Source organism: Caretta caretta, chromosome 1 (assembly GCF_965140235.1).
Source record: "Caretta caretta isolate rCarCar2 chromosome 1, rCarCar1.hap1, whole genome shotgun sequence".
NCBI lineage: Eukaryota > Metazoa > Chordata > Testudines > Cheloniidae > Caretta > Caretta caretta.
Genome location: NC_134206.1, coordinates 293013470 through 293029780, shown reverse-complemented (window position 1 = coordinate 293029780; position 16311 = coordinate 293013470). Strand labels below are relative to the sequence as shown.

General features: G+C 42.4%; 1 protein-coding gene across 4 annotated transcripts in view; it reads left to right on the top strand.

Moving 5' to 3' along the window:
* MON2 (MON2 regulator of endosome-to-Golgi trafficking) overlaps positions 1-16311 on the top strand; it is a 156879-nt gene that overhangs the window by 119505 nt on the left and 21063 nt on the right. For 3 of the 4 annotated variants that reach the window (XR_007354601.2, XM_048835934.2, XM_048835938.2), the window contains 4 exons: positions 2567-2710; positions 3265-3282; positions 3570-3698; positions 8409-8599. Coding sequence is in view for 3 of the 4 variants with exons in the window: in XM_048835934.2 (XP_048691891.2) it covers positions 2567-2710; positions 3265-3282; positions 3570-3698; positions 8409-8599 (482 nt within the window). In the remaining variant the exon portion in view is untranslated. The remainder of the gene's footprint in view (positions 1-2566; positions 2711-3264; positions 3283-3569; positions 3699-8408; positions 8600-16311) is intronic. The other variant, XM_048835935.2, reaches the window with a different exon arrangement.

The following is a 16311-nucleotide window of genomic DNA, read 5'->3' as shown; positions in this document are numbered from 1 at the left end:
ATAAGGCAGTGTTCTCCAGCAGTCAGGGCACAGCAGGGGTCATTCAGAGCAGAGGAGAAACAGGCTTCCTATTCTCAGTTTAGCTATCTGGACCTGGATTAGGCATGGCCAGGAGCATCCCAGAGCTGCAACTACAGGTGAAGTCCTGCTGAGCTCCAGGCTGGAGCATGTTCATTCTGAACAGAATCTTTAAAGGAATTTAGCTGCTAAAATCTAAGTCTCTACTGAGCATGTGCAAATTCCAGTTTTTCAGAGGCTTACAGCTTGGCTAAAATGGGGCAGATTTTCACAGGGATGGCAAAAGTCACATTGTGGACACAAAGTTCCTTCCACACCCTGGTCAGATTTCAAGACCCTGCTCTAGAACATGGGGCGCTAGACCATTTCAAACAAACGGTCAGGAGAATTTTTTAACATGGGCAAAACAATATATTTTTCCCTACCCTGGTTCTCAGAAACAGCCATACCATTTTGGATGAAATTCCTTTGCACAACACTCCCGCCAATCCTCATACACACACACACACACACCCAAATAATAGTAAACACTGTTTTCGGTTACTTATAAGTTTGTAAAACTTTAACTATTTGGCCTAAAATTTTCCATGCTGAATGTCTGATTATTTGATTATTATTTATTGTTAGAAAGTAGTAGAAGCTGGGGACACTGCATCATATATGTTCTCACACGAGTCACACCACTCAAAAGCAATTCATGAAAACACAGGAATGACTGGAAAAAAACACAAATGTGATCCTTGGATGTATAAAAAGGGGAATATCAAATAGAAATAGGGAAGTGAGCGTGGCTCTATACCTAATATTGATTAAAAACACTACTAGAATACTTTGTCTAGTTCTGATGTCCACACTTCAAGAAGGATGTGGAAATGCTGGAGAGAGTTCAAAGGAGGGCCACAAAAATTATCCAAGGACTGGGAAACAAGCTTTAAGATGTGAGGCTTAAGGAGCTCAACCTATTCAGCTTATTGAAGAGAAGAGTGAAAGGTGACTTGATCACTGGGTATAAGGACTTGTAAATGGAAAATGGGGGGCTTTTCAGTCAGGCATAACAAGATCCTATGGCTAGAAATTGAAGTTAGATGAACTCAACCTTAAAATAAGACACAATTTCCTAACTATGAGGGTTATTAAACATTTGATTATCTTATCAGAGTAGGTGATGGACTCACCATTGCCTGGAGTCTTTAAAACAAGATTAAATGTATTTTTAAAAGGTATGCTTTCATACAGTTTTTGGGAGAAGTTCTGTGACCTGTGTGGTTTTGGAATCTATGACTTCCCTACGGGGATACCCTTCCGTCATGGGTCGTGGGGAGAACAGGATGGCCTGAGTTGCCCTCATTATGTTCATAACACTTGCAGGTTGGCATTAAGATAATGACTATAATCAAATCTTATACTTCCGAGCTTCAGTCAGTCTCCTGCAGGGGTAAGAGAATTTTTTTTTTCCTGATGCACAATTGACCAGATGTATTCTGTTTGTTTGTTTTGCCTTTCTCTGATGCATCAGAGATTGGTCACAGCTGGAGGTGGGACAATGGATGGGGAGGACCAATGTTCTGAGACGGTACAGGGCATTCTCTTTCTCGATATCCAGCTGGTGTGTCTTGCTCACATGTTCGTGGGCATACTAATCACCAGATTTGGGGTTGGGAAAGAATTTTCCCCTGGTTAGCTTGGCAGGGACTTTGGAGGTTGTTCACCTTCATCTGCAGTATGGGTCATGGTTCGCTTACGGGGATCATCTGGGCATATCTCACCTAATCAGTTCCTTGCCATAGAAGGAATAAATGGAGGGAGTCTTCTAACATGGAGAGGGGTTTGGAAAACCCCAACGAGGAAGGGGCAAGACATTTGATGTTAAAGAAAATTAGTGGAGTAACTTTATGGGATCATTGGCTTCTGCTTTGAAAATAAATGTCTTGGCTTTGCCTCAGAAGTTATATAGCAGCAGGAAGTCGTCATCCTGTTCTGTTCCATTGACATCTTCTAAGTATATCTTAACTAGAAAACCCTGTATTATGGTTGTCAGTTCTGTTGAAATCTTTCGTATAGTCCTCATGTGATGTGCATTCCTTCATACAATATATCATTTTTGAACTACCAATTAAAGCCTTGTGATGATGACTTCTTGCAATGTTAAATGTTCCTCAGAGTAGGACTTCAAAACACTGTGGCACAGATCAACAGACAAGACACTCTGGCTTAATACAGAGCATCATGCTTGCTGAGGCCAGTTTCTGCTTGATCCTACAGCAGTCATCTTGCATTTATGCCACCAATCTGTTGTCACAGAATTTACTGTATTGTTTCAAAAAATTAGCATTATGATAACATAGCAAGAGCAAACAAAAATAAACATAACAAATATGGCCAAGAGATTGCTGCTGATAAATTTGCATTTATATTTTTGTAAAGTATATTCTAGTTTTTCTGAGTGGTAGTTCCTCTTTAAAAGCTCTTAATATTGGTGTAGTTCTTGAATGCTGAAATTTCATGGGGTAAATATTGTATTATAATGTTTGGCTTTTGTTTTTTATAGGCCATATGTGTAGGTTCAGAAAACATGCAGATAATGTATCCAGCAATCTTTGATCAGCTTTTGGCATTTGTAGAATTTTCCTGTAAACCGCCACAATATGGACAGCTGGAAATGAAACACATTGCAAATGCAAAATATAATCAGGTAATTTCGTAGGCATCATATCTGTTCCGTTTTTAATATGATGTCTTGTGAACAGTCCGTTCAGCTTCAGATGGATGTGGATTACCAAGACACATCCATTTTCCCCCATCTGCAAAAACTTTCTGTAGATCTTGTGCTGTCAATTAATTCATTATTATTTAGTTTTTGCAGGCATTTTCATCCTCTCTATACATTTTCTTTCCTATTGAAACTTTCCTTTCCTCCCTAAAGGAAAATCCTTTAATGAACATCAGACACAATAAATCTGAATCTTCCCAGGGAATCCAACGGAACTATCTTGCTTTATTTTATATTAAAAATTTAATTGGACTTAAAGTAATCTGTTTTGAAAAATTCTTCCACCATAGTGGGCAATTTTTGAATTTTGTACGCTGTGGAGAAATAGAACACAATAAACTTTCTTTAAATCCATGCACATACTGATGGCTTTCAGTAAGCATGAAAATATAATTTAATTTAATTTGAGGTAATTGTTATATATGTATTAATTTTTCTTATTCTGTTTGTCCTGCTACACAATGGAATCCCACTAGATACAACTATTTGCACCGGTGAGTTAAATTTCCTTAAGATTGTCCTAATGTAGTAGTTTTGCATAAAATACAACATTTGACCTACTAAAATTTACCTTACCCAAATCTACTTCACGTGCTCTTACTCAGAATGTTATGTTCTTTTCTTCATAAACTATTTTTTTGCTTGGATCAAAACTGTTACATTATGAAATATATTCTTGAGAATCTTGCATGTATAAAAACATGTAAAATGCAAGTTTTCTATTGCATAACTAGTGTTTTTCCATGTTTTCTTCAGTAGTGTACTAATTTTATTTTTCTAGGCAGAATGGGTAGCATTGAATTATGTACCATTTGCTGAGAGATCTTTGGAAGTTGTGGTGGATTTATACCAAAAGACTGCTTGCCACAAAGCTGTAGTTAATGAGAAAGTTCTTCAGAACATTATTAAGGTAAAAAGTTTGCATTCTGTTTATGAACTAAAGTAGTGACTTTTATTTGGAGCCATTAGGGAACAGTGTAGATAGTACTGTGACTGGTTTCCCCCAAGGTGCCACATGGAACTGGGGTACCACTGAGCCCTCTGACCCAACAGCCTAGGCTCCCTCTCACTCTATGCTGCTGTGACAACCTGCAGAGCCATTCCTGGTCCTGTACTTCCACCAGCATTCACACAGGTAGGAACACACCCAGTTGCAGTTACATGTAGGCTCTCTGACCAGTCTCTGCACGAACCAACAATAGGGAGGCTACAGCCATAATAACCACAAACCTTCCAGCCTAGGATCCCCTCTCCCCTGACCATGGGAGTATAAACCCAGGATTATACCATCTTGTGTTGCACAGGGAACTGTACAGTGCAGGGCTGGCTCTAGGCACCAGCAAAACAAGCAGGTGCTTGGGGCGGCACCTTCCTAGAGGCGGCATTCCGGCGCCGGACATGCCGCCCCTAGAAAGGTGCCCCAGCTCTCCTCCTCCTGCTCCCCTGAGCATGCTGCTGCCGCTCCGCTTCTCCCCCCTCCCTCCCAGGCTTGCACGCGGCAAGCCTGGGAGGGAGGGAGGAGAAGCCGAGTGGCAGCGCGCTTGGGGGAGGCGGCGGTGGTGGAGCAGAGTTGAGCTGGGTCGGGGAGTGGTTCCTCTATCCTGCCCCCACCCGTTATTTCCTGCGTTCCTTCCTCACCCTCGCTCACTTCCGCTCCGCCTGCTCTCCTGAACGCGCCACCTCTCCCTTGCCTGAGAGGGAGGGGGAAGAAGTGGAGTGGTGGCATGTTCAGGGGAGCAGGTGGAGCGGAGGTGAGCTAGGGCGGGCGGTTGCAGGGGGGAGCCGCAGGAAGCAATGGGGGGGTGGGAAATGCAGCATGCCCAGGGAGGAAGCGGGGCCAGAGAAGGGGTTCTGAAGGGGCTGGGCCAGGGGCAGGTGGGGGGGGGGCGGGGCACAAAAAAAAGCAGGGGCGGCCAAACATTTTTTTGCTTGGGGCGGCAAAAATTCTAGAGCCGGCCCTGGTACAGAGTAAGCTCATAGAGTATCATTGTCCGTTTTCCCTCCTTACCCTCCTCTCCCCCCCCCCCCCCCCCCAAGTGGAGAGGAATATGCAACAGCCTTTGCCCCTTGAGCTGCAACTTCCCATGCATTTTGCTCAGTCACTGGTTTAGATAAAGCAAAAACAAGTTTATTAACTACAAAAGATAGATTTCAAAAAAGAACTAGATACATTTGTGAGAATAGGTCCATCAATGGCTGTTAGCCAGGATGGGCTGGGATGGTGCCCCTAACCTCTGTTTGCCAGAAGCTGGGAATGGGATACAGGGAATGGATCACTTGATGATTACCTGTCCTGTTCATTTTCTCTGCAGCACCTGGCATTGGCAATTGTCAGAGGACAGGATACTGGGTTAGATGAACCTTTGGTCCGACCCAGTATGGCCATTCTTATGTTCTTATTTAAGTGATAGCACACAGGTCCAAGCAGATTACCTAGTAAATAAACAAAAATGCAAACTAAGCCTAAGATACTAGAAACATAGGATATGAATTAGCAAATTCTCACCCAGGCTGATGATACAGGCTTCAGATTCTTAAGGCACAGGCTACACTTCCTTTGCAGCTTGGAATCCCTGGGTTTTCATACACAGGCAGAAATCCCTTTAGCCTGGGTCCTGCATTTCCCACAGTTCAGTTCTTGTTCCTCACATGGTTCTAGGAGTCTTCTTGTGTAGTTAGTGAAGAACAGCCGATGATGTCGCTCCCTGCCTTATATAGCCTTAGCATATGGTGGAAACCCTTTGTTCCAAAACCAGTTCCCAGCCACTTTGTGGAAAAATACAGACATCCTGAGATGGAGTCCAGATTCATTCATCCAATCACTCTTTGCTTTAGACAGCATGAGAAATACACATCTAGTCAAAAAAATAAAACATTTGTACACCATTCCCTGCCTCACTTTCCTAACTACTCTGGCATGTTCCTCACAAACTGGAGGTCTGTCTTTGAGGTTCTAGGTCTCCTCTTCTGGACTCCGCTCCTACGTTCAGGCTTCTTTTCCAAATCATGGAGTCTTTGGTCCTCCAGCCAGCTTCCTTTTATCTTGGCAGGTCCTCCTGTCAAAGATGTCTCCTCTTTCTCCAAAAATCTGTTCCTTTGTTCCTCCTGTGAGTACTTTCTCTGAGTCCTCTTCCCCACCCCCAAGTCTCTCAGGCTATGTGGTTTTAAAACTTGATCTCTCTGTTCTGCTTCAATTGAAATTCCATTCCTTCAAACCCCAGCTCTGGGAGTTGGAAGAAAACTGGGTCTCCTAGATTCAGCCAACCCTTTACCAGAAGTTACTCCCATATGACTGGGCAACCATCAAGGTTTCGCAATCCTCCATTGTCCCTTGTCATAAACTGTTCATAGACAGATTCTCCAAATCATCACATTATGGATTCTTTAACCTTAGTGGACTGAAGTAAGATCATTTGTTTAAATTTATACAGTAGAACCTCAGAGTTACGAACACCTCGGGAATGGAGGTTGTCCATCACTCTGAAATGTTGGTAATTCTCAACAAAACATTATGGTTCTTTTCAAAAGTTTACAACTGACCATTGACTTTGAAACTTCACTATGCAGAAGAAAAATGCTGCTTTTAACTGTCTTAATTTAAATGAAACAAACACAAACAGTTTCCTTACCCTGTCAAATCTTTTTTTAAACTTTCCCTTTATTCTTTTAGTAGTTTACATTTAACACAGTACTGTACTGTATTTGCTTTTTATTTTTGCCTCTGCTGCTGCCAGATGACGTGCTTTCGGTTCCAAATAAGGTGTGTGTCAGTTCGTAACTCTGGTATTCGTAACTACTGTACTTGTTAAATGTGTGTATTGAGCTGTTTACTGCAATACTAATATAATTATTCTGACACTAAACTTTTTCCTACAATAACTCTCAAACTCTACTTGGAATTCTAGATCTGAGTCTTATGACTGTCTTAGGCAGGGGTTAGGCAGTAGGCAATTTTTGGTGCTAAAAGCTATTGACTAGCTATTAGGGCAGTAATTCAGCTGAGATCACATAACCCTGTTCATTAATTTGACTGTGATAGCCTAAGCATGCAATAGATGTAGACAAAGGTTAAAAAATTAATAATGTGGATGCCTAAAGACTGGCTTCTAAATCCATATTTATGTATATGAAAATAGTGGTGCGTGACTTTCAAAAGTACAGTGTACCTGACAACTGAAAATCCTAAATACGGATTTAGGAGTCTAAGTTTAGACGTCCATTTTTTAAAATGTTAGCCACAGCATTTGCACCTGTGAATTTTGTAATTTTGTTTGGTATGGCCTTCCATTCTAGCTATTATTTTTCAGTGCCTCATAATTTTCTCCAATACATTTGATACAGTTATTACTCAAGCAGGGTACTTTGGCTCTCAAAATATATTTTAAACCTAAGCCCATTAGGAAGTCATCTGCTGTTTGTTTTTACCTTTGTTATTTAGGAATAAAATCTCCCAAATCAACTAGATGAGTAGTGGGATTTTCAAAAGCAGTCAGCAGTGGCATAACTGCTTCCACTGAAATCAGTGGGAATTTAATTAGAGCAGATAGCACAATCCTGAGCACTTCTGAAAATCATACCCTAAATGTTGTATCATTGAAACACACAAAGCCTTTGGGAGTATATTCTTAATCCTTCTACCTGATGTATGAACACATTCTGTGCAGAGAGAGAACTTTAGCATCTTCAGAAGAAATCTTTAAAGCAACAATGTTCTCTCTCTCTGTCGTTCTCTCTCTCTCTCTCTCTCTCTGTTTGCAAGGCACTGCTGACTTCAGGATTCCACATCTGCATTCTGTGGCAGAGAGGTGCTTTAGTTGATGGTCTCTAAAACAACTTCCTGTTTACTTGGCAGCTCTGCTCTCACCTTCCAGTCTTCCAACTCCTCTCTATCTGTTCCTTCTTAAATTATGTAATGACTTGCTATATTCCCACTCATTGGGATTAGCAAAGGTAGTATGACAGAGAATGGAAAATCTTATCCCTGCTAATTTTGTTTCTCAGGATAACATCTCTGTTCCACCTTGAACAGTTTGTTGGCCTTTTTAAGCTGTCTCCTCTTATTTTTAATAATGACCAGATGCTTCACATGGATGATGTTATATAGTTCATTTTTTTTACATTTTGCAAGACGTTTGAATTCCTTATGGCCTTTTCTTCAAATTGATGTTATCACAATTTGGGAAGCTGCCAGAGCAGTTCTTCCAAGGTAGACAGGGCTAACCTCTCCAGAGCCCCCTCATAGTGAAAAACTACCCCCAGTTTATTTGCAGAGGGAAGGGGAACCAATTTGTCAGGATTAGCAGAGATGATAGATGTTATCTGGAAAAAGAAAATTAGCAGGTAATTTTCCAATGTAATTGCTAATGGATTAACTCTTAACGCTTCTAACCTTTATTTGGTTAATCAGATCTGTGCTTTAGCCAGCTGGCATACAATCAGTAATCTAATAATCATATTTAGAAGAGAACATCCCAAGTCCCACCAGAAAATGGAGGGAAATGTACTATTTTTTGTGTAACATATCTTTAGAGATCTCCTGCGGAGATTTTCTTTACCATAGATTTATCTGGATCTTACATTTCTTCAAGGAAGTATAAAGCTTTGAACTTTCCCTTCACAGACACTGAGGATACCTCTGAGCTTGAAGTATGCCTGCCCCTCTGAAAGCACATGGAAACTAGCAGTATCTTCTCTTCTTAAAGTTCTTTCTATTGGACTGCCAGTTGCAAGGCAGCATGCCTCTTCTGGAAAATTTGACAGTATGTGGCCAGAACTAGCCAACACATTTGAAGACTTTTTATTCACCAAAAGGTAAATGCAACTTTAAAAATAAAGTTGTGGAAAAATGTTTATAAATGTCTTACTACTTTACTAAACTGGTCTTTATGGTAGATAATATAATTTGGTGTGTGCGCACGCAAAACATGGAGTGGAGACAGTCTTATATTTAATCATATTTTTGCTAGGTGGAAGTGTTTTAAAGAATGAATATACAAATTAAAGAATTTACATTAAAAAGTAACCAATATCCTTTGTTTGGAAAAAAGGGAGTTCAGACATTAGGTATTACTCGCTGTATTAAACTAAATTGAGTTTGAAAGACAGGGTACAACTTTTCGTATTTGTCTATTGATCTTCATGCAAACCCCAGTAGACACTTAGTCCTCATGCAGAACTATTAACGTGTATTCAGACCTGTTAGATTTTTCCACTTTATTAGAACTCAATGACTTTTTGTTGTTAATTTGAACATCATGTTACTGTATGATTTTTATTTAATTAATTATTTTTGGTAGGAGTTCCATTGTGATGCTTTACTTCTACACTCTTCATGAGTTATGAATATTAAAATTTGTACTGCTTGCTATTCACTTGAAAATCGTTAGTGTTCATGATTTTTTCTTTAGATCCGAAATTAATAAAATAGTTGCAAAGTATACTTAATTTTGTTCACGATTTGTTAAAAATCTAGAAAATAAGATTTATAATCTAGAATAGAATATTTTATATCTATATATTTATCTCTCAAAAACAAGTGTGACTTGTGCAAAGGTGATTTCAGCAGCAGATTCACTGATAAGAGAGTAGAATAGTTGTGTATAAAATGACAGCTCATGAAAAGCATGACACTCCCTCCTTCCTTCTGCAGCCATCTTTAGTGATGATAATCAACAGCAGTTGGCCATAAGTAGAGCCAGAGGGACAAATTCCATGTTTGATACTCATCCTTTAGTGAAAAACATTTCCTTACTGGGTGATTTTGGGCTTCCCTTAATATGGTCACAAGATAATTATCCTGCTACTATGCTTCCTAGGTCAACATGTCCATTTCAGAGAAATTTTATTAAATAAGTTGGACTTGAAATATTCTTTTAATGATTTTCCAGAAAAAGTAAAAGTACTTATATTGCCAATCACGATTTTAATTTGCTTTGACACTAAATTATTGGGTTGTCTCTTGTTGAGAAAACATAGTTTAGATAACTTGTATGGTTGCATCTCCTTCTGCTATCTCTGGTAGCACTCATTCCTGGGATAAGTAATTTGAGTCAGCTTTAAACAGTCAGTTTATTTTGGCTTACTATACGCCTAACAAAAACTTCCTCTTAAAAAAATTAATCCAGTGAGATTATGGGAGAGAACTGGGTGAAGGAAAGTATACATTTACGTAGAACGCAACCTTGGGGAATATATATTAATTGTAAAAAATTAAAGAGCCAGGTTAAAACAAACTTGATAAATTACTCAAAAACTCCAAGCAGAAAGGATGACCAATTCAATATAAATACTGGAATATCACACTTGTAATTTGTGTGTCCCTGAATGCACGAACAGATAAGTCCAAAACTTACTGTGTAAATCCATTTTGATCAGTGCTATGAACATATTCAACCCCTCTTAAAATTCCGTTACTGTCAGCATATTGCTGTGTGAATCAAATACAGACAACCTGAGAGGAGAGGCTGAGGGAACTGGGATTATTTACTCTGCAGAAGAGAAGAATGAGGGGGGATTTGATAGCTGCTTTCAACTTCCTGAAAGGGGGTTCCAAAGAGGATGGATCTAGACAGTTCTCAGTGGTAACAGACGGCAGAACAAGGAGTAATGGTCTCAAGCTGCAGTGGGGGAGGTTTAGGTTGGATATTAGGAAAAGCTTTTTCACTACGAGGGTGGTGAAGCACTGGGAATAGATTTACCTAGGGAGGTGATGGAATCTCCTTCCTTAGTCATTTTTAAGGTCAGGCTTGACAAATCCTGGCTGGAATGATGTAGTTGGGGATTTGTCCTGCTTTGAGCAGGGGGTTGGCCTAGATGACCTCCTGAGGTCCCTTCCAACCCTGATATTCTATGATTCTAACTCATTCTCACCTTCAGGGCCCTCCATGATGTAGCTCCTTCTGTCTCTGATCTTGTCTCTTTTTATGCTTAACACATTACTGTACTGTACTTTTTTTGGTCTCTGCTGCAGCCTGATTGCATACTTCCAGTTCCAAATGAGGTTGTAGTTGACCAGTCAGATTTTAACTCTAGTGTTCGTAACTCTGAGGTCCTACTGTGTATATCTCATTCATTTCGTTTAGGGTTTTTTTGCTGTTCATTCCTCCATATTTCTGTGTATGTATTTTTGGTATGCCAGGCTACTCTGCCTTCTTTTTTTTTCCTTCTCAGTATTTACAATAGAAATTGTATCCTTCTACATTGATCAAGTTGTGTCATATCCTGTATCTTCGTAAAGCCAGCTAAATCATAATTTTGTTCAATAATGAAAACTTCTAGCTCAGCCTGCTTACTACTTAGTCTTCTAGCATTAGAGAATAGACACATGAAAAATTTTGTTGTTGTTGCTTATTTCCTTGTTAATACTTTTGTCAGCATATCTTTTATTAGTCACAGTTTTCTTTTTCACATTCTCAAATAAACCCATAGAGACCCAATTTGGTGTTTCAGAATCCCCTTTCCTCCTCCAGCTGCTTCATTTATAGTTCTCACAAGCAATTTGGTTAACCTAAAACTCAAGAGATGGATTTATTTATTGTTCAAGAGAAGTTTCTCCAATTTATATACTCCTTTTAGTAAACTCAGAGGGCCAATGTGTAAACCTTCATTCCCTTCTCCATACACTGCTTTCTGTGCTTTTTTTCCCTAAATAATCTTTCTTCATCAACTGTCAGTATAACCTAATATAGAACTATTTTCCCTCAAAGATGAGTGGTACTTGGGAATACTGGTTTTAAAAAAAAAAAAAAATTAGAAGAAAATCATACCACAGTCAGTTGAATCTTATTTTGCTTACATTGCTAAGTGTTGTGTGAAAAACTCTGACAGTGATTTTTGTATCCTTTAGAAATAGGGCTTTCTAGGTGGGAATTTTTTAAAAAGTCAAAGCAGCAGGTTTAAGGGCATTTTGTGATTTAGTTTTAATTTTTCATTTGTGATGCCCAGCATACAATCCATTTGATGCTGTATCACCAATCAACTTCTTTCAGTGCTAGAGTTTTCTAAGGCAAGTCGTACACCGCAAACAGGAATTGATCACATTTTCGACACTGTGTAATTAAAACTGTTCAGTTCACCGTAGCCAAGAAAATGTGCCCCATACTGCAGGATGTATTAAATTTAATCTTTACTCTTTTGTTAGGGGTTAAAGTTTACTTTCCAGAGATTTGCAATAAAATCCTTAGGTTTCCTATTAGATTTTACCTTTGATCTTGATGGAGTGCCAGTTGGATATTCTTAGGTTTCAGAGTAGCAGCCGTGTTAGTACCCATTTCTTGAACACATTCAATGGGTATGATATACTATAGAGCAGGGGTCGGCAACCTATGGCATGCGTGCCAATTTTTAATGGCACGTTGCTGTCTGCCGTGGACAGCAGTGTGCAATTAAAAATCCTGCCTGGCCCGGCCCACTCTTCTCTGCCCACCGCTCTCTCCTTGCAGGGCAGGCAAGCTTCCCCCTCCCCTCGCCTTTTCCCCAGCATGCAGGGTTCCTGCCCTTCCTTCTCTCCCTCCCTGCGGCTGATAAGCTGACGGCCCTTGCTACGGAGGGGGAGAGGGAAAAGGGGAACCGCAGCACGCTCTCTGCTCTGGGGACGTTGGGGAAGGGGGTGGAATCAGGGCATATCCCCTCCAGCCCCCGCCATGAGCCGCTCAGGGCAGGGGGCTGGGAGCACCCCCATGACCCCAGCCCTCTGCCCTGACCCCTGCACGCCCCTCACACACCCCCAGCCCTCTGCCATGACCCTGCATCCCCCACATCCCCCAGCCCTCTGCCGTGACCCCTGCACCTCCCTCACACACACCCAGCCCTCTGCCCTCACCCCTGCGCCCCCCACACACCCCAGCCCCATGCCCTGACTCTTGCACCCCCATATCCATATCCCCACCCCCACCCTGAGCACCAAACGAGAGCTCCTGCACACACACACACACATTCCCACCTGCACCCCTCGCACCAAATGCTACCCAAACCTCCTGCCCCAACCCCAAGCCCCCTCCCTCATTCTAACTCCTGGCCAGACCCTGCACCCCAACCCCCAGCCTGCTCCTTCACTCCCAGCCCTGTTCTCTGTGCACTCCCACCCTCATCTCAGTGGAGAGAGAGGAAAAGAATGGGCCAGAACCAGGGAGAAAGTAGGTACCTACTCTGTGTGGACAGGGCCGGGATCCCAGACCGCAGCGGGCTCTGTGAGGCCGGCAGCCGGGACCATGGCTGGCAGGAACTGGTGGACGGAACCCCAGACCGGCAGCGGGCTGAGCCGCTCAGCCCACTGCTGGTCTGGGGTCCTGGCCGCCGGCCCTGCTCAGCCCACTGCCGGTCTCGGGTTCTGGCTGCCGGCCCCTTGCCAGCCAGGGTCCCAGCCGCAGGCCCCGCTCAGCCCGCTGCCAGCCTAGGTGAACGGAACCCCAGGCGGGCGGTGTAAGATCAGCATTTTAATTTAATTTTAAATTAAGCTTCTTAAACATTTTGAAAACCTTGTTTACATACAACAATAGTTTAGTTATATAATATATAGACTTATAGAGACAGACCTTCTGAAAAATGTTAAAATGTAGTATTGGCACGCGAAACCTTAAATTAAAGTGAATAAATGAAGACTCGGCACACCACTTCTGAAAGGTTGCCGACCCCTGCCTCAGAGATAAGTGCTTCCTTCATTGTGGACGTGACTGACAGTATTAGTAAAGGGAAGTTGGTTATAAATCCATGGTTATAAGTTATTGGTTATAAGTTGCAAAGAATAGGAAAAGCTTTACTGATATATTATGAGATTTGAATTGGCTGTTGCAATAAGTCATATGTGCTGAAAGATGTGATCTTTTCTGAAGAGTTTGGGGTTTAAAAGTTGTCTTAGCCATTTAATAAAAAAATTGATTCATCATGCAGTTCTTACTGTAGCGAATTTATAAACTCCCAGTTAAGAAGTTTATAAGGAATGAATATATATAACAGTGATGCTTTTGGTACAGTGCAAGCAGGAAGAAGTGTATTTGCATCTATCCTGTAACAGCTGCCATTCTATTATTTGTTATAGTCTAGTGCCAGCAGTTGAGAAGCCCTTCGTGTTTAAAGGACAACTCTTTTTAGTACTCTAAAAAATCTATCCGGTTACTCAGCTTGTCTTGAAATTTGATGTCCCGCTTGGGATGTGGGTAGTGATCCAATTTTGGGGTCTTTTGGTCAATGGGTTCCCAAGATACAGCCCCTTGAAATAAACAGATTTTTAGAAACTTTTTATTAATGCAAAGTTACAAAAAAATTTACATACAATGTTGTCCATTTCTGGTTCAGGATCAGGTCAATATTTAAAGATTCTGGCTTTTTGGATGGGAAGTCCTCTTCTGAATATACTCAAAATGGTGACCAAATTTCTAAATACACCTCTACCCCGATATAACGCGACCAGATATAACACGAATTCGGATATAACGCGGTAAAGCAGCACTCTGGGGGGCGGGGCTGCACACTCCAGCGGATCAGCACGTCTGGCTCTGACACGCTGGTGTAAGTGGTGTGTTAAGGGTGCCGGGCCTTTGGATAAGGGGCAGAGGGTCTCGGGGGCGGTCAGGGAGCAGAGAGGGTTGGATGGTTCAGATGTTCTGGGGGCGGGGCGGTCAGGGGATGGGGAACGGGGGCGTTGGATAGGGCGTGGAAGTCCCGGGGGGCCTGTCAGGGGGCAGGGATAAGGGTCGGGCAGTCAGGGGATAGGGAGCAGGGGGGGGTTGAATGGGTCGGAGGTTCTGAGGGGGCGGGAAGTCACTATTAATAACGGAAATGCTCGAGGCCAAAGCAAGTTCGATATAACGCAGTTTCACCTATAACGCATTAAGATTTTTTGGCTACCGAGAACCACGTTATATCAGGGTAGAGGTGTACTTGTCCTCTCTTTGACACTTCTCTTGTGTACGTACATACTTAGAGATCAAATCATGACTCTGGTCCTCACACAGTGGTTACTCCCAAAGAGTGCGTGGGGACCGTCTAGCCCTGTGGGGTAACAAAATTCAGAACATTACTAGCAAAAGAGTTTGGTTCTCCGGTTAGTCTCTTGAGTCCTTTAAGGATCTAGCACCAACAAATCATACTGAGAATTGCAGAGAGCAAGGTTGAGAGGATTTGTAGGTGAAAAGCTATCACAGCAGCTGGATTATAGCTCAGGGGGATAAGCAGTCAGACTTCGATCCTGAACTCACCCAGCCAGTGACTGTTTGTTTAAATCCTACTTCAGGCTGAAATCTGGGAAAGTCTGGAAGGCATATTGCTAAAATCCATCTCTTTGAGGGATTTTTATTTGCGGGGGATGTAATCAAAAATAAAATAAAGATGTGAATGCTTGCTGGTAGGGGAGGGGTATTTTAGGATGTGAAAGGAATAGAGGTGAGAGGGATTTGTAGCTGCATTGAGGGGGGGCTTCAGGGAGAAGGATAGGTGGTAGTGGAGGTCAGAGGGATTGAGGGGATTGGAGGCGGGACGCTGAGAAGGGGACATGGGGCTGAGTAGGAGGTCTGGGAGAGAATAAGGGACAGGGGCACCAGACATTCTCCCTTCCTGTGTATGTGTTGGGATCAGGAGCCCCCTTGCCCCTCTAGAGGAGTCTGAGTCCCTCTTCCTGCGCCCCCCTCCCCCATTATGAGAGCTGGGATATGGGAGGCTTTGCATGTCCATGGGTATCTAGCCCCCCTCATGTAAGCCAGGTTCTGGGGTGGTCCCTGCTCCCTGTGGTGTCTGAGCCCCTGCTCCCCCATTCCCATGTGTGTGCACTATGATCTGGGGGGCTTGTTAGGGTTGCCAAGCCTCCAGGATTGGCCTGGAGTCTCCAGGAATTAAAGGTTAATCTTTAATTAAAGATTATGTCGTGATGAAATCTTCAGGAATACATCCAACCAAAATTGGCAACCGTAGGGCTTGTACTCACCTATGGAAGCCAATCACATACACACACCTCATGTGAGGTAGGTTCTGGAGGGGATTTACCTTTCTGCGTGGGAGTGAGCTCCTTTCCCTACTCCTCCCATCACATGAGATTGGATCTGGAGTACCTTTCCCCTCTAAGGGGGCCTGAGCCATTCTCCCTACTGCTCTTTATGTGAGCCAGGATCTGGATGGGCATCTTGCAACAAGCATGCTCGGAGCATGCACCAAGAACCAACTGCTGTGAGATGACTGGGATGAGGAGTTGAGAATGGGTATACTTGACACATATCAGAAGCTCTCTCTAACACTGGAGGGGAGGGATAGGAACACCCACTGTCATGAATGGAGCTGTTCACGCATCTCAGAGCTATTATTTCAGGCTGCATTCATCTCCACTGCATATTTTCTTTCAGCTGCAAACATCTCATTGAGATGAATGGGCCACTTCACACCACTCTGACCCTGCTATGCTGCTATGTGTAGTGCCTGTTCTCCCCATTCTCCTAATTTCATATAATATTATAGTGGAGCACCAGCTCTGCTCTAGCTAAGGTCGGGAAACTATTCCTGCTTAAAAATGGACTCTTCTTAGTATTCTAAAATCCATA